Below are 18,098 nucleotides of genomic sequence, written 5' to 3' on the forward strand. Positions count from 1 at the left end.
AAAACCTGCATGAAAATAAAACATTAAAAACATTGGTAACGAGGATCTTATTGTTTAACATCTCCCTTCCCCTCCGCAGAGTTTACAGGTGCGCGCATGTCCCAGGGATGCCGTAACTCCTTAACTGACTCACAGCCTGCCTTGGAGTCATCTGGGGATCAGCGCACCTCCACTCCTGGGAGATTCTTCCCTCTCAGGTCTTTGAGATATCTGGGGTTTGTATTCTAAACCTAGCTCTCATGTTATTTTTGATCTCATTAAAAATGTTTCCTTTAGAAACCCAGCAAAACCCCAAACAGAATCCAAATATAAATCAATGCAAATGCAATTACTGTAACCGACCCTCCTCTGTGCCTGAGGGTCTGAAAAAATCCATCGATTCTCTGCTGTAATTTATCCAGGAAGCAAGAACACCCAGTTTTGCTTCCAAATACTAGCCCTGAATCAAAATGCTCCGCACCGCCGGCTCCCTGGAGGAAGCAGCGTTGCCGGTGCAGCTGCGGAGGATTGTGAGCTCGGCGGAGAGGTGCCTATTTGGGACTGGGGGATCTAGAACGTTTCGGAGATGCTCTGTGCCAGCAGCCGCTGCCAGGGACGGCACCCATCCTGCCCAGGATGTCCGACTTGGCGGCAGCAGGGACCCGCGCGGTGATTTTTGACATCGGCTCTGGACAGTGCAAGGCTGGTCTGTCAGGGGAACAGGCGCCCCGTTCGGTTATATCTACTGTTGTGGGATACCCCAAATTCAAACTTGTCATGTTTGGGGTGAGACATAAAGACTGCTATATCGGGGAGGAAGCCCAGTCTAAAAGGGGCATTTTGTCTTTCACTTACCCGATGGAAAATGGGGTAGTTACGTCCTGGGACGACATGGAGAAGATTTGGAGATATCTGTACGAACAAGAACTCAAAATGAAACCGAGTGAGAGGCCAGCCCTGCTGACCGAGACCGCTCTCAATCCTTTGTGGCATCGAGAAAAAATGGCTGAGACGATGTTCGAAAGCTTCCAGGTGCCTGCCCTTTTCGTGACTCTGCAGGCGCTAACAGCCCTGTACGCCTCTGCCCGCACAACCGGACTGGTCCTGGACAGTGGCGATGGTGTCACCGTCACGGTCCCCGTCTACAAAGGCTGTTACCTGCTACACGGCATTACCAGACGGGATTTTGCAGGCAAAGGTGTAACCAAATACCTTGCTAGGCTCCTCTCGGAGGCAGGGCAGTCCTTCGTAAGCACGGCAGAGAGAGAAATTGTCAGGGATATGAAGGAGAAGCTGTGCTATGTTGCTTTAGATCCTAGCCAAAATATGCAGGAAAAGCCTGAAAAACTTACGTGCGAGTACATTCTCCCTGACGGAAGGGCTGTCAAGGTAGGAGACCAGCTATTCCGAGCTCCTGAAACGCTTTTTGTGCCCGCAGAGGCAGAAATCCCAGGGCCAGGGGTTGGGAGGATGGTCCTCCAGAGCGTCGCCAAGTGTCGTGAGCATATCCAGCCCGACATGCTAAGGAACGTGCTGCTATCGGGCGGATCGACTCTTTTCCGAGGTTTCAAGGAGAGGCTTCTGAAGGAGCTCCAGACAGGAATTCCCAGCACAACTCCTGTCAAGATCATCTCACCACAAGATCGGATGCACTCTGTGTGGATCGGTGCTTCCATCCTTGCCAGCCTAAGAACGTTTAGGAATATGTGGGTTACCAGGGAAGACTATGACGAGGTTGGACCAACAGTACTCCAGAGAAAATGCTTTTGAAAATTTCAGTAGGACCATCCAGGAATTTTTTTTCAGTGCCAATCTGAACAGCTGGAGAGCAGTTAATAAATCAGTACAAAAATAATTGATTTATAGTAAGTGATTTTATAGCTTGCTAAAGAAAGGTCCCTTGTGCATTGGGTTGAAGAAAGAGTCCTTGTTCAGAGGTTTTTTGCTATCCAAGATGTTGGTTTTAATTCTAGAAATGTGTTGATCCCTGCTAGAACTGCAAACAGTTTGTCAGACTTTTAAACACTTGAGAACAAGCCACCTCCATCCCATGCCCGTGGGGGCTGGCTCCTTGCCATTCACCGTAAACTTCCAAAGAGTGGAAAGAGACCTCTGATGCAGAAATAGAGGGCTCAAGGGTATTGCTGACCCTTCAGCACAGCACTGGAGATCTCCTTGTAGCAGCCCTGGAGGAGCTCAGAGGGGTCCAAACTTCTAAATTTGTTTTTGCTCACCAAATGAAAATGTGTTGATCCGGCTGTTAAAGCAGAGCTCTCGGACCTGGAATATCTCTGTGCTATTAGCGGCCTTGCCATGTGATTTGCTGTGTCACATCACGTAAACCATTGCCTCCGTTTGTCCATCAGTGGGGTTTCACTAATATTCTAGCATAAGGACTAATGCAAAAGTACATTTACGTAACCTAATATAATGTTAATTAAAATTAGTAAATTAATCAGAGGGTGCAAGGTGAAAGGTATCTAGTTTGGGTTTATTCTTAGCGGACTCCTGAACGAATGTTTTGATGTCAGGCATCTAAGAGAAGGTGGAGGCATTGGTTCCTAGCTGACACCGATTCTCTTTTGGGAAAAGCCGAATATGTTAGGAGAAATTGTTATTCTTCTACTGCATCACCGAGAGCTAGGGAAAGCGACAAAAAAACCCTGCAACTATTTGCTTGAACTACTAACCAAATCTGCCTTGCCAAGCTCAATTTTTGTTAATAATTCCACCAAATAATCTTAACTAGCGTAAACGTCATGGCTAGCTGATTGGATTTCCAAAGCAAGCTATGAAATTTGTAACAAAAGTGTGAATTTTCAGCAGTGAAATTTGCATCCATATAAACAACTTGAAAATGATGCATTTACAGAGATCATCTTTACCCACATCTGCAAATATACGCCCTGCATCCAGTCAGGCAATAGAAATCTCGTCATAATTTGTGAAACTGATTAGCAGCATGATTTATATATTGTTCAAAAATTATTTGAAAAAAAACCTGCTCGGGATATACCTGAGAACTTCCTGAATTTGTTCAGGACTAACGTGAAAATAGGAAGAGAGCTGAAATCTGTCTTGTTAATTATTCAGTACAGTGTCTGGCTGTTTTCATTCAGCTCCGGAGATGAATCTTCAAACTCATTGATGCCCTCTGCTGCCTTGGGACTGATTAGTCATCTATCGCCTCCTCTCGCTGCCCTTTGAAGAATCACAACACGCTTTTCCTTTTCTACAAGACATGTACAAGTGCTCCGAAGAGAGGCACATCTCGCCCCGCGTTCAGTTGTGCACCGAGCCCTGGAGCCCTTCCCCAGCGGGGCGAGGGGGCAAATAAAAGGGGCTGAAAGACCCAGCGGCGAAGGATGCCGGCAGGGGAGCGGGGGACGATTTGTGGATGACTCCAGCAGTAAATGCAGCGAGGCTCACCTAACTTCATTTTCCCCAATGATCAGAGCGAAAGCATAATGCAAAGAGTCTGGAGAAAAACACATAGCTTTCCTGCTCCACTTGGGCCCTAAGGCTTCAGAAGGTTGAGATATATATTACTCCATCAAGTTAATGCAAGTATTCAGAGCGCTCTTAGAGCTGTTATGAAATCAGAATCAGCAGTCTTGGATCTTTCTTCTATTACAGTATGTTACCTTCTAGCAGCCCACTGGAAATGTGTAAACAAATGAGGTACAACTGTAGACAGTTTAAATATTTTACAGCTCACTGACTTCCATATGAGGAGGGATTTGCAGTAACTTAAGTGTTTAGGCTCCTGCCCCAATAATCTAATGCAAATAAAAATGCAAAAAAACAGTGTGCTGGAAAGCAGAGGGAACCTGAGCGAACAGTGCAACTCAAGGTTGTTGTCAGGAAGGAGAAAAGAAAAGCAAAGAGGGTGATAACTCTGCAAACCCAGATGCAGACACAAAACGTGTTTGGAGAGTGACACCTAGCAGAGCTCTGTGTGTGCTTTTAATGAGATCTCACCCTTGCACAAGATATTGCCTGATGTAATCCAGGATGGATTCATCGACACCAAACTTGTTTTGCATCGAGGGACCTGGTTCAGCTCCTCCCAGCTGAAAATCATTCAACAAACCATTATTACAGGTATGCAACACCCACAGTACTGGTTTGGCCTGGCTGTTTCCATTTACCTCTTAGACATGACTTTGCTCAAGGGCACGCAACAAGATAGCAGAAGTTGGCACATGTTCCATGACTCCAGACTTCATATCAGCCTCTTCAGTCTCTTGGTCACCTTGTGTTTCCATCACTGCACAGGGCACTGGAAATTCATTGCTTCGTTTATATTTCACTTTTGCTTTGAAGAGGTCTGAGGTCTTAATCTTTTGGGACCTTATTCCCTTGGCCCTCATGCCATAAAAAATGAGTTGCAGGAATCTTTCCTCTACCTGTTCCCTGGATACACAGAGGATTTATATTGTAAATAGCCGGGATCTTGCTAGCCTCAGGAAAGCAACACTAGTCTGGTGAATATAGGACTGCTTGGAGGGATTAGAGAGGCCTGAGTTAATTTCTAGGCTTGCTGCTGATAAATTGTGGAAAGAAAAGTTTAATCTTGGGCACATCAGGCATTGGTTCCCACTTTTAAACACCCTGCTTTTGTTCCATCCTTTACTTGTCCTGCAAGCTATTTGGGGTAAGAGCTGTCTCTTGCTTTAAGAGCACGTATCAGTGCAAAGATCTGGGACTTTGGGGCCACAAGATCAGAAACACAAAATCATTTGTGAAGTTTGCACTGGAATTGCATAAAAATCTCAGTCTGCTCCAGTGTCATGGTTTAACCCCAGCCGGCAACTAAGGCCCACCCAGCCACTCGCTCTTCCCCTCCCCGGTGGGATGGGGGAGAGAATCGGAAGAGTAAAAGTGAGAAAACTTGTGGGTTGAGATAAAGGCAGTTTAATAGGTAAAGCAAAAGCCACGCATGCAAGCAAGCAAAGCAAAACAAGGACTCCATTCCCCGCTTCCCACGGGCAGGCAGGTGTTCAGCCATCTCCAGGACAGCAGGGCTCCATCACATGTAATGGTGACTTGCGAAGACTAATGCCATCGCTCCGAATGTCCCTCCTTCCTTCTTTTTCCCCCAGCTTTATATGCTGAGCATGACGTTGTATGGTCTGGAATATCCCTTGGGTCAGTTGGGGTCAGCTGTCCCGGCTGTGTCCCCTCCAAACTCCTCGTGCCCCCCCAGCCTGCTCGCTGGTGGGCTGGGGTGAGGAGCAGAAAAGCTCTTGACTCTCTGCAAGCATACTAGCTACTATGAAGAAAATTAACTCTATCCCAGCCAAAACCAGCACATCGTGGTAATTTTTTCCCTCCCTCCCCAAGTCTCATTTAAGTTTCAATCTAGCAGCAGCTCTTTATTTTCTTTCACATGTCAAACAATTCATCATTTTGCACCTCCCCTGTGAATTTAAAGGTTTTATTGGTATGCAATAATGTCAGCCTGGGACAATGCACACTGATTACCCAAACCAAAGTGATTCTTTTCACCCTGCCCATTTTTGGTTGCGAGCTCTCGAGAACTGTACAAGAGCTCTTGCTTTCTCCCTCTCCTCCCTGTTATCATAAGCACAATAAAAAGGCTGGGTTCAAATATACGCTAGACAAATAATTATTATCTTTCTTATTGAAAACTCCTGTCCCCTGCCCTCGCCTGTGCTGAGCTGTGCGAGCACACTGCTGTAAAAGTGCCCTCGCTTCTGCCTTGGCAGGTCTCGAGGATGAGGGTGGTGGGCAGCTTGTTCTGAAAGCAGCTGGATAGAGAATGCCAAGTACATCTCATCAGAAGGGGCACAGAGGAGGGTAGGGAAATGACCCCCTTCATTAGGGCACAGTATGGCGAGGCTTGACCTTACAGAAGTTTGGAAACGCCGCGCTCGCAGGCTTACCACGCGAGGGCTGGTAGCCAGGCTTAGCAAGCAAGGTCAGATCCGAGCTGTCTGGGTAAATTAGGTGTTTCTTCACCATCCGCGGTCAGAATGAAGGGATGCCAGCAGGCCAGCGTGCGCAGCCTACCACCGACAAAACCACGGCAATCGTCAAAGACGCTCGGCGACGTGGCCGTACGGAGCAGTAGCCATCTCAAAGACCAGCGGAGACCCGGAGTGGCCAGGAATGCTGAAGAAGGAGCGGTGAGGCTAAAGGATCTGCAGGAGGCAGGCTTTGCAGGGGGGAAACAAGCTCTGTGGACGCTTAGAAGCGGCCAGAAAAGGGTAACAGCGTTACCAAAGGCAGAGAAATACCAGTCCTGCAGTTGAGCGTGGGCAGCTCCATCCATTCATTTACCGAGCAACTGGCAGGCCCACCTCCATTTCTCCAACTTTGGAAACATCCCGGTGAGTACCTGAATGTGAGGGGGTTTGACGTGATAGAGGTAAGAACATTCCAGAGTTCTTCCCAGCGGAGATGTCGCTACACGGAGTAAGATGTAGCTCTGGGTGAGAGAGGCTCTGCAGTCATTATACACGTACCCACACGAACACGTGCCCCCGCATGTACACACACACGTGCACACGCGCGCGCGCACACACACACTGATTTTGTTAAGCCATTCTATGCAAGTATTTTATATATGTATATATTTTTTTTTATTTGGAAAACTTCAGAGTGCTTTTTTTCACACACAGTAAAGTTAGCTTTGCTGAGATTCATTAGTCCCCTTTCCCCCTGTGTGTAAATGGATCTCTCTCAGTTATGCAATGCAAGGGTATACAACCATGAAAAGTGCAGAGGCAGCCAAAAAAAGCATTGTTCTGAACTCGGACGTGTAAAATATTCATATTCAATAATAAAAAAATAAAAAAACCCAGCCCTTAATAAAAAATTCACGGCGTAAAATATGCATTGTCGTTCCATCCCCAGGGCTGCAGCAGTTTCCAGACCAACATGTTACACAGGTTTTCACTGCCTTGTTTTACTCAATTAATTCAAAACCAATTCACTCGCAGACATCCCAGTATTAGGTGCCTAAATTGATTCTGATTTCTCTAAGGGCAGTGTATCTATGACTACAGTAATAGCTGGTAGAAGCTGCGACCGTTCAAAGCATCCAACACGTAGGCTCAATGGTACGTAGGGCAAGGCTGTCCCTGTTCCTGATGGCATCCGTACGTCGACATGCCGTGCTGGGCATGGATGCACAAACCAGCTCCGAACAAGCAAGAGAGCTCTTTTAGGAGGGTGCTTGGATCACCTCGGTACCCCCCGTACCTTGAAGGAGAAAATTAGCCAACTGTTAACGTGGCTGAGCAGCTCTCCATAGTGGAGGGAGCACGTTTGGAAGGAGCTGAGATGTCTCCGTGCAGCGCTGCCCCGCACCCCGCAGAATCACCTGCGGAGCTTTGCCCACAGGGCTGAAGAACAGAAAGAATCTGGTCACCTTTTTACCAAAGGGAAACACGGACAGGTGGAAATAACCGCCTGGCTCAGATCCTGACCAAAGCGTGTAGCAGAGCCAGGAATTTAATTTAGATTTTTCTGCATTCCCATCTAGTGTCGTAGCTGCAAGGCCCAACTGTGCAGCTATATATACTATAGCTATATATACTATATATATAGTATATATTTATATATATACTATATAGTATATATAGTGTGTATATATATACACACTATAGTATATATAGCTATATATACTATATAGCTATATAAACTATTTGTTTCTGCTCAGGAACACGTCGTCAGGCAGTAGGTCCGCTAAAGAGATGAAGCCCAAGACCTCTCATCCAAGCAAGGGGGGGGCTGCTGCTGTTTTCACCCTACCCTCTCGGCTGGATTTAGATCTTCGACACACTGTGCCGCTCTGCCTTGCAGAGGGTCTCACGCTGGTTTATATCGCCGCGCTCCTCTGGACACTGATGCCAGGGGAAGCTGCCATTTCGTGCATTCGTTTTGCATGAATTGCATTTGGCAGACTTTGTCTCGTGTCCTTGGTGGCAAAACTGGAACTAAACCACCGATGCCCTGCTTCCGTAGGTGCGCTGCTTTGTCTAACTAGGGGCTGCCCTGCTCCTCAGAGCCCAGCAGTAAGGGAGAATATTAAAGTGATATCATAAATGTTGCTAAAGAAAAGAGAACTTAGGAACAAGGGGAAGGGTTTTGAACTTAAAATATTGTGCCTGGCACTTAAGTTTTATGAAGATATATGGGAGAAAAGAATGAGAAGCTCCAAAACAACCAATGCTTCAGATGTTTCTTTTATCTAAAGTATAGCTAGTTAAATGTTTTACATAGAACAAGTCCCAGGGAGCATAAATCAGGGGATGTAAGCTATGTTTTATAAAGACCTCAAAATATAAGTTCCTTACCTCCCACGTTCTCAGGCCAAATATTTTAAATGGAAAAGCATGTGGGACAATAAGTATGTATATTACCCATGCCTTTAATGACCATTCCCACCAAGGTGATTTGTTCCGTGTCCGCAGTCTGAAATTTATATACAAGGAAAGGGAAGAACAGAAAAAAAAAAAAGGTCAGAAAAATCTGATGCTGGAGAAATTGTGACCACAACTGATAGCATGGAAGTAATGAAATGTGCTGTGATGTGACAGCTGTCAGTCACGTTTGAGATTTTTCTGCTTGGTGGAAAAAAGTGGCAGAAACAGCTCTTTCTCACTGCAAGCTCCAGCTATACCTCAAATGCTGTCAAATCTTAAAAGGGAACTGGGAGAATTAAGTATCTTCACTGACTTTGAGTATCATTCTCATTTGCCTTTGCCTGTTAATTTCCCAATGGTTTTGGATAAAATGCATTTGTCTTCTTGAATCGTGCTTCTATGTATGGGGTAACAAAAGTAAAACTAACTCACCATGGCTGTAAGGGTTGCATCGTGCAATCTAAAAAAGGCCTAAATCCCAGGTCTGAATCCTGCTGCTGGGGCACATCGGCAAAAAGGCTTAACAGCTGAATGTTTGTAAGGCCGGCTAAGAGAGCTTCTGCCAGCTCTCCTGAGCGGCCAAGAAAGCCGAGGAGCAACGGGATTCCCTGAGGATGCCGACTGTCGAGTCGGCTCGTCGGTGCTGACTGGGCAGCCTGGAGAGCTCTGCTTCCCTCCAGTTTTTTGCTCCTTTATTCTCTGTGGCCGTGCAGACTCAAAGACTAACACGATAAGAAATCTCCCTCTTTTGCAAGACCTCCCGACAAATCGTTTTCCTGGCTCTCAAACGCCTGCCCACGCTTTCCTCCTTTCTAGTTTTCGGGACCGTGCGATGGGAATGTGCCAAGCGGCGTGCATCTTGCTGGGAAAGCCAGCGGAGCGGTGGTCTCTGTTTGCAGACCCCAAGAACGGCTGCAGGTTTGCAACCCCACCCGCCGTAGTCGTCTTGGATGCGATTTATTGTGTCTCGTGATGCTCTCTTCTTCATTCTTGTGTCTGAGAAGGGAGGAGGATGTTCTGAGAGCCTTCGCATGGCCGGCCGCACGAAACCACATCCTCGCTATCCCAAAGTTCAGAACATCTGTCTTAATTTGTCTGGCCCTCAGCGCTGCGCTCTTGCAGCCTTTGAGAATTTACTGCTTGTTTTTGCAATGAATCTCCCTCACCAAGAATGGAGAGGGGAATTTGATGGTGTTAGAAAACATGACTCTCCCTGCGGTTCTCAAGACGTCTTGGATCAAATGTAACCCTGCTAATGTCAGAGCCTCAGACTAAGCAAGGAACCACTGGTGAGCCACTTAGTCCTTGTAATGCAGATGAGCTGAGAAGATTTGGAAAGTTTCAGCTCTTCAGATCCTTTGGTACCCTGACAAATCCAAAGGGAAATACACGCGCTGCCAAAGTTGTTTCTATGGGTCATTCCCGAATTCCTACAGAAAACAGTATTTCTCAGAACAACACAGCAGAACTATTAAACGGTGCTGGTGGTCTGATGACATTCTCTGAAGTACTGTCTTTCAGCCAAAGTAATATATATTTCCTAGAAGCACATGCCCCTAGAGGAAGAAATCATGGACTTTTAAGGTATCCAAGACAATAGTCCAGATGCTGGTTTCAGTCACACTGTTTTAAACCCACTGTATTCAGCGGATTTACTTTGAAACTGGTTTGGTGGGGTTTTTTACTGATGTGAGATCATTTTTCCTTTACGAGGGGAAGAATGGATCCCTGCATATCCATAACTGGGTAACGTCCAGCTTGCCCTCTTGGAGGTTTTATTTCCAGATCTGTCAGAGTTTTTCTAAGGCAAGTCACCAAGATCTGGATTCATCCCATCTAACCTTTTACAACTAAAGCAAATAACTTTAAACTCCAGTTAAGAAGATAAACAGTAGAGAGAAAGAGAGAGAGACCCCACCTACCTACAAGCTGCTGGGCTTTTATCATTCTGCATTTACTGAAGAGAAAAGCTTTTGGGACTGGGTTCCTAATTTAGTTGTCATCTTTATGCATATCAGTGACACTGAATCTGAGCCTTTGCCTTCCTGAGCCTCAGTTCCAGTTGTGTGATACTTAAATGCTGTGGAAAACATTCAAGAAATTTAGAGCATACATTTTCAGAGAGAGATTATTTTTGTTATGAGAAAGTTGTATCTATGTGAAGGCTGGAAGAAATGAACAAACAAAAATGTTACCTCGGATGTTTAAAGGCAAAACCAGATTAAGTCAAAGTAGTTCCTATTTGAGGTGGTGATGTGGTAGGGCTGTGCTGTGTCCTGCTTCAGGCAGATTTCCCTGACGTGGAATGTATGCTAACTTTCAGGTACTCCACTTCGCCTGATCAAATACTCAGAGGTGGTGTCACCATCAGAGAGGGAGGGAGGAAAAGGCAAAATGAGACCTGTAAAGAAAATATATTGAAATAAATGAAACCTTATAAAGACTTGGACTCTTCACTTCCTCAATGCCCCCACTTCTAGTGTCTGAATGCCTAACATCCTCATTACATGCAGTTAATTAGCCGTGCAGCTGACAGGCAGAGCGAGCTCTGGGTGAAGTACGGTTTGGGATACCTGGCAAGGGACTGTCTGAGCTGCCTGCCTTGCCCCTCCTGCACGGACAGCCATGGAGCGAGGAGGTGGCACAATGTTTTAAGGCAAGCTGAAATCAGTGACGGTTACCTCCAAATATCAAGCTGTAGCTGCAGAAGAACGGGAACCGTGAGGCTGCCCCGTGTTAAGCCAATACGTTTAACTGAGCGTTCGTACTGAAGGCAGCATCTCGCCAAACGTAGCCATGGAAAAGCCCCGGGTCATCTTGCGTCCTGTTGTTCATCAGTGGAAGGAAAGGAACAGATATTGAGTGCAAAGACTGTAAAAAACCCACAGACGTGCCCAGGTGTGTTTGAAGGCAAAAATCCTAGTCAAGGTGCTAGCACGTATTTTTCCCCTCCGTTTTGGCTTGAATCTTGCAGAGTCTTTCGGGAGGGGATGCTGTGAGCTGCCACATCGGGAGATTTGCCTTTTCATCCTGCCTGGAGCTCTCTTGACACCCTGGGGATTCCCGTGGATGAGAGAGTCTGTCCCTGCAGAACAAATTGGGGGGGGGGGGGTCAGAGCAAAAGGTCCCTTATAATCACCTGCTATTTCATCCTCAAGCAAAGAACAGTGGATCACACCCATAAATAGAACTAGCTCAGCCCCAAATTACCAGTGTTATCCACTGAAATAACCAGTCTCGCATATCAGGCTGCCTGAGTCATTTAATAGTAGTTCCACCAGTTTGACTGATGTCCAACCGCTTTTATTTTCAGTTTATGTTTACAGGGAAGCATCCATGTCACGAGCAACTGAATGTGTGAGGATTTTCTTTCAGAAACCACAGAAGGGATTAAAACCAACAATAATCCATGAAATTACTTCAGAATTTTTTTCTCCTCCAATGTCCTAAGGAATTCCCCAACTCCTAACGTGTTCCAACTGGCACCATCCTGCGCTTGAGCTCTAATATCAGTGGAGTTTGTAATGTTTCCAATTTTTCTGGTGAGGGATTACATGAAACCGAAATAATTCTTTCCATGGGGGATTACATAGCCACTTTTGTTTCTAATATTCCAGTCCATGAGTGAGGAACTTTTTCTTGGGTACCTGTTTCTTCTTTGGCTACGACAGCTAGCGTCGTTTAGACTATCTAGGCATAAATCCATTTCATTAATTTCATTCCTAATCATTTAATTCCTAAAGGAATCTGATTAAATAGCCTATCATAAGTCCAGTCTTTATATTTTGGCTGAATGCTCTTGGACTACTAATTTCACATAAATTAGATGACACAGTGTTCTCCATTTTAGTGACTGAAGTGCATCTGCATAGTTAATTAGATAAAACCTCACCTTGAGGAACTGTCAGCCACTGATGAAAAAGACTCATATTTGAGGGGAAAATTGCTACTGATTTACAAGAGTCTGGATCAAATGTCTATTCTCAAATGCTGGGTTTTTTCTGTTCAAGTACCAAAGTGTGCTTCAGGGATTTTTTTGGCAGGGGTTTTAGAGCAGGAAAATAGGAAATGAACTGGAAAATTTGAAGACTACAGCAAACAAGAAAATCCTGGAAGGAACACACTCTATAGATCCACCCTAGCCATTAATAATATGGAAAGATTTCATTAGAAAAAGAGAGGGGGAAGAGAAAAAGAAAGAATGTACAAGGAGGCAGTGTTAGCATCAGTGTGCGCAGGATGTCCTCACTGCTCAGACTTGCAGACAGAGCTTTTGCAGGGCACTTCTGCCATTACAGGCAACAGCCACTGCATTAAAAACTACATTTCTGAGTAAGCGAATAACCCCCAAGCAGTGCGACATATGGCAAGCGGCTTTTGAAACATTTCTGCAGAGGCCAGTTTGCTGGGGACCGTGCAGAGCTGAAGGCGCACAGGTGAGATGCTTTAATTGCAAACCATCACACGAGCATCTCCTCTTTGCGCCAAAGCATGGGGAATAAAGCAAATAAAGGGACATTGCTGGCACCGTGGCCGCCTGAGAAAGTCATTTGTGCTGACGGAGAAACACTTTCTGCCCCAGCCTGAAGAGCGCCTAGCAGGGGGAGCAGCCCCTCAAAAGACCCTGCTTTATTTAAGAAGGCATCGTCTCCACGCCAGCCCCTTCGTAGACCACAGCCTCTGCGTGGCCGGTCAGCCGGTGTCGGAGGAGCGAACCCTTTGGGAACACCATCCATGCCGGCGAGTGCTGGGACCCGAAGCTGTTCCCCTCACGGAGCCGGGAACGGGCGGACTGCCGCGCTCGTGTCGCAGCGTGCCGTTCTCTGCTCCACGCTGACAGGGCCCGGTGAAATACACGGAGCCCAGCAAATTGTTTTGTAAAAAGGGAAATAAAGTTCCGTCCCCTTTCACCTCTCTGCAGCACGTACCTGCCACCTCATCAGTGCCACCTCCCTCCTGCGTGGGGGCCCTTGAAAGGTTCCCTGGTAGCCAGAAAGCATCCATTACATCAAACGCTTCTGTTTACTGTAACCTATAAACAGCGTACTGAACTCAATATATTTTTGCCCAGAAAATTGTTTTGTTCTTCCCAGTAACACACTCGAGGTGATTGTCTGTTCTTTTGTGTCAGTTCTAGGCAAAGTGCACTGCATTAAAACTCCCACCACAGCAAAATAGAGCAGAGCAATTTAAAATCCCTGTTTTTGCCAAAAGATTTTGCACCATTATGTCACATCCTATACATCAGAATTTGCTGGGAAAGACTGGGTGGTGGTGGTTTTTTTTTTTTCCAGTGTTTCTGCTCTCTTCTGGAAATAGAAATATCAGCAGGTCGAATGACATTGAGTTATGTTTTACGTATTTCCACAGTATGTATGAGGAAGTTCAGTCTTTATACTTATGAAACATACGGTTACTCCAAATAAAAAAAAAATCTAAGCATTGGAAGTGTCATGTGTATTAAATGTAGACCCTTTGGGATGCCTAACAGTTAACTCATCTGTGAGGCAAAATTTGTCCCATTCTAAGTAATGATAAACACATGGAAGGGGGTGGGGGTGTGTGTTACTTGAATGACACAAGATGGGCTTCACCTATCACTGGGAATTACTGACAGCCCACCTAAAATTCATTAATTGTCTGGCTTTAGACTTGGTGAGCTGAGTTGTTTCAACATGTGTGTTTTATCTCTCTTTGTACTGCAATAAATCTCCATTTTGTAGAACGTGCAATAGGAATCTATCCAGTTAGTCAGTATGCTTGGAGAATGCATCCATGGCAGCAATTTCACCTCGTGCTTCTCAACCACCGACACAGCCACGAAGAAATTCACTTCACATGCAAAGGTGCCGTCTCAGGTGTGACAGCCACCTGCGTTTGTCGCTGCCCTCGGACCGCAGCTCAGGAGAAAGCTGACCATCACCAGCTGGCTGCCCTGATGCTACAGAGCCCAGCAAGACCAAGACCTGATGAACTGAATTGAATCCAGCTGGATGCACTCACCTTAATGAGAGTGCCCTCCTCAAGCCAATTAACTCTACATAGGCAGCTCTGGGCTGCTCCTTAGAAGGGTCAGTTTTCTATCAGGGGAAGGCTCGCTGCGTGTCGGTCCTGCCTCGTGAGCTGGGAGCTCCACTGCTCCTTGGAGGTCTGTATGTTCTTTAGCTATTCTGAGGTAGTGCTCTGCAGGCTGGTTCGCAACCGTAGGAAAGGGAATCAGAGCCGCAACAGCAAAATACAAGCTGGTTTATAGGCTTGTCTGGGGCATCTGTATTGTGTATGTGTCAGTAAAGTCTCTGCTGAAAAAATTGCTTGTGGGTGATGCGCATCAGCAGAAGATAGGATAACCTGCAGGAACCTTTGCAGTGGCTGTGGTTTTCTTACTGTGTAAAAAGAAAAATCTACTGCCTCACGAGTTTTAGAGTCCCTACCCTGCTACCGCAGAGATTAGGCTGCAATGGGATTGGGGGGGAAGCTACTCTGCCACAAGGAAATACGGGGTTTGCTTCAACTTAATGGTGCAACATTTCTTGCAGATCGCATGGGTTCTGATGTTATCAGTACGGCTGCCTGATTCCAGCACGTTGAGGGAAATCTCCTCATTGCAGAGGATGAAGATGACAGCAGATGCAGACCTGGTAAGTAGGAGAAAACTGGTTTCCTTGCTAGAAAACCTAAAAGTTAGGGAGCTTCAAGGCTGAAAGCAAATGAAAGGAAAAGTGGAAGCAAGTGGAACTTAATAGCTGAGATGGAAAGTGATTTGGGAAACCTGAAGTACTGTAAGGGCCTCTGTCCACTGATCGAAATGCTGTTGTTTCTGGGGTGGAACATGGTGCATATTCAGCAATTCTGAGCGATGGCTTTGGTCAGGAAGCTAAGGTGATAGTCTCTATTTGAAACACCAAATGAAAATAATTAGTGGCTGTTGCTAGGCTAACAAGCAAACCCTGCTGCTCTTGAAGAATACAGCAGGCTCTCTCACATCTCCTGAGCTTGCTTCAGCCCCGGTGTTTCATGTGTGTGCAGATGAATTGCTGGAGGCTGTGGTGGTGTCCCTCTGCATCGGTTGGTTTGAAACTTCTGTCTCCTGGTAGGGTGTTGTGAGGGTTTTGTGAGGAGAAGAGAGAGATCTTGGTGATTTCCAGACTGAGTAATTACAGAAGACCTTGAGGTTTATCTCCGGAGGGAAGAAGTTGACTAAAGACAGGCAGTTAGGCTCTGATTGCTGTGTGGTGATGATAGACCTGACCTGAGTCTATCAAGGAGAGCCAAGTATCTTTCCTCCTCCTCCTTCCCCTGCGTAGCCTGTGGATAACATGCAGAAGAGAGCCGAATAATTCGATACTGTGTATGCAACAGAATTTGGAATTTCTGCTTGATGGTCACTGGAGCTAACCTTGAAGCTTGTTGTGATGCTAGAGGGCAAGTGGTACCTGAGCCAAGGTTCTGGAGTACAGGGTGAAGGAAAACTGGTGTTGTGGTCTGGGTGAGAACTGTCAGGAATCGTCCTTCTCTCTGAGAACAGAGCCGTGTTTGAACTACATGTTCATCTGCTTTTATTAAAGAAAAATACAGCTGCTTTCTTACTGCATTTATTGTTTAATTCATTCATGCTGCTTGTTGGAAACGCCATCGTTAAAGTCCTTCTGGGGCATAGTTTGTTTTAAAGAAAACTCTCCATGGAAAAGACTTTCCTTTAAATTTAGTACAAAAGAAAAGCCCAACTAGTTTTATTTATAGATCAGGGCATGAGAGATTTTCAGTTTTCAGGCTAGCTCTGTATCTCTGTTTCTCCCATAAAAACATGTTTAACATTTTTTCTCATCCTTCCAGAATAAAATTCTTTTATCATGATTTTTTTTTTCTGCTAAAATGCAGCCACTTGAGTGACAAAAACACTGGGTTTACCTGTGGAATAGGCAGTTCTGTGAGTTGTGATTCTGTTCTTGGATGACGTATTCTGGGTTTTGGCTATTCATTAATAGATCATCTCTTACTTCTGTGAGTTTGTGATGGGTTATATGCCTAAAGTTGCCTGAGTATTTTCCAGATCTGTACCATACATATGATAAATTTTGGGGTGTTATTAATACAGAAGCATTCAGAATTTCATTGTGCAATATACACTTGTATGAACAGTGAGAAAATAGCTAAATGGTGAAATGGTCGGAAGCATGACTTCCCATCAACCTGGATGATGAGAAAATAAACAAACTTAGTATCAGTTTGTTTGTGTTTAGTAGGGGGGGAAATTGCTAAACTGTGATTTGCTTGGAAAACCAGCAGTGTCTAGGTGAATGACAACACTGAGAACATGAATCTTGTTTTTGTTGATTGATTTATAGTAAAAGATGCAGAGTTTTGAATGGCTTTGTTTAAAGGGATAGTTTTTCCTCTTCTGGTGAGGCTGTGACAAACAGGTCCAGCTGTAAAAATTAAGGGGTGAGGTGATTACAATGCAGAAATGCTGACCTGCCTTGTTGCCAGACTGTTTGCAAAGCTGGGTGTTACTCAAAGAACAGCAACTCTTAACTCTTTTAAAAAGAAGTCAGGGGATGCTGGTCACTTCTTCTCCTGTTGCGACTTCACTGGGTTTCAGTATTTCACAGTCGTTCTTTACACCCTTGTTGTGTCCTGCCAGCCCAGGTTTAGTGGTCAATATGCTCAGGAATAAAGTGTTTTGCTGCCCAGATGGTTCATTCAGCTAAGCTTTGTGACAAAATAATCTATTAAGATTCAAATTCCCTTGAAAATGTCAAGTCCTTTTGTGATCTTTAATTGATTTGCATTCTGAGTTGCTTAAGAGTGGAGTTAAAAAGCTGTTAGTAATAATTTCATAGAAAATATGTTCCCCATATGAATGAGCGCTGTCCCCCTTGTAATGCACCCAAGTGGCTGAAACAGAGAAAGCCTCCTGTTCCTCAGGATGTGCTTGCTAAATGCAAGTACTGCTCTTATCTGAGCCATTTAAAATCACTGTATGGGTGATCTCACCCCATTATTTTTAAAGAAACTTCTCAGTTCACTCTATTTAACTTTATACTTCAGAGAAATGAAACTATTTCCCCATCTCATTTATACGAAAGGAACAAAACCGCAGCTGAATGGTCGTCGAGCAGCTCTTGTGATGTATCTGTGTCAGGGTACTGAAAGAACCTGGAGTGAAAATATGAGAAGGTCTTTGGGTATATATCAGGAAAGAGTCCTGTTGGCACAGTTGGGAGACTGTAGCTAACTACTGAGAAAAAGGCGAGGTTTTTCTTGAGCGAAGGGCAGCGCACGGCAGCGTTGTGCAAAGCTTCTCTGCAGGGACCCCGGTTTTGGAGGATACCCCGTGTAACATCAGACAGTCTGACCGCAGGACTCGGAGCCAGGACGCGGCAGCAATGCAGCGGAGTTAGTTTTGGTGCAGCGTGCTTGCCTGCTCTGTTGCTTACACGGCAGCTTCGAAGATGATTTTTTCTGAAAACTGGGAGCTCTTTTTGAGTGTCCTGCATAGCTTTGTGATTGCATAGAGGATTTAAGTATCCTACTGTAATACCAGCTTGCTCCTATGTTCTTTCAGCAGTGAGTCTGGAAGCTACTCTTCCAGCAGTAGAGTGGGCAGCTTATAGAATGGTAAATGAATGAAACAAGACTCGAAGAGAAAGGCCTGCGAAAATGAGGTGGTGTTTTTCTATCGAATGGATTCAAGTCTGCAGCTTGCTATGCCGCTTTTGTATA

The 18,098-nt window shown here is 45.3% G+C and overlaps 1 protein-coding gene across 4 annotated transcripts; it reads left to right on the top strand.

The window, feature by feature from the left end:
- The first annotated feature begins 169 nt into the window (after positions 1–169).
- LOC138685011 (actin-1-like) lies at positions 170–2,211 on the top strand. 4 transcript variants are annotated; one of them, XM_069780533.1, is made up of 3 exons: positions 170–1,236; positions 1,359–1,368; positions 1,433–2,211. In XM_069780533.1, the coding sequence occupies exons 1-3, from the start codon at positions 616–618 to the stop codon at positions 1,747–1,749; spliced, it is 948 nt and encodes a 315-aa protein (XP_069636634.1). In that variant the 5' UTR covers positions 170–615; the 3' UTR covers positions 1,750–2,211. The 4 variants fall into 4 exon arrangements, with proteins under 4 accessions (XP_069636634.1, XP_069636632.1, XP_069636633.1 ...); XM_069780531.1 differs by having other exon boundaries at positions 170–882; positions 994–2,211; XM_069780532.1 differs by having other exon boundaries at positions 170–753; positions 880–2,211.
- Positions 2,212–18,098: the final 15,887 nt, after the last annotated feature.

The sequence above is a fragment of the Haliaeetus albicilla genome, chromosome 4 (genome assembly GCF_947461875.1).
Source record: "Haliaeetus albicilla chromosome 4, bHalAlb1.1, whole genome shotgun sequence".
NCBI classification, from domain to species: domain Eukaryota; kingdom Metazoa; phylum Chordata; class Aves; order Accipitriformes; family Accipitridae; genus Haliaeetus; species Haliaeetus albicilla.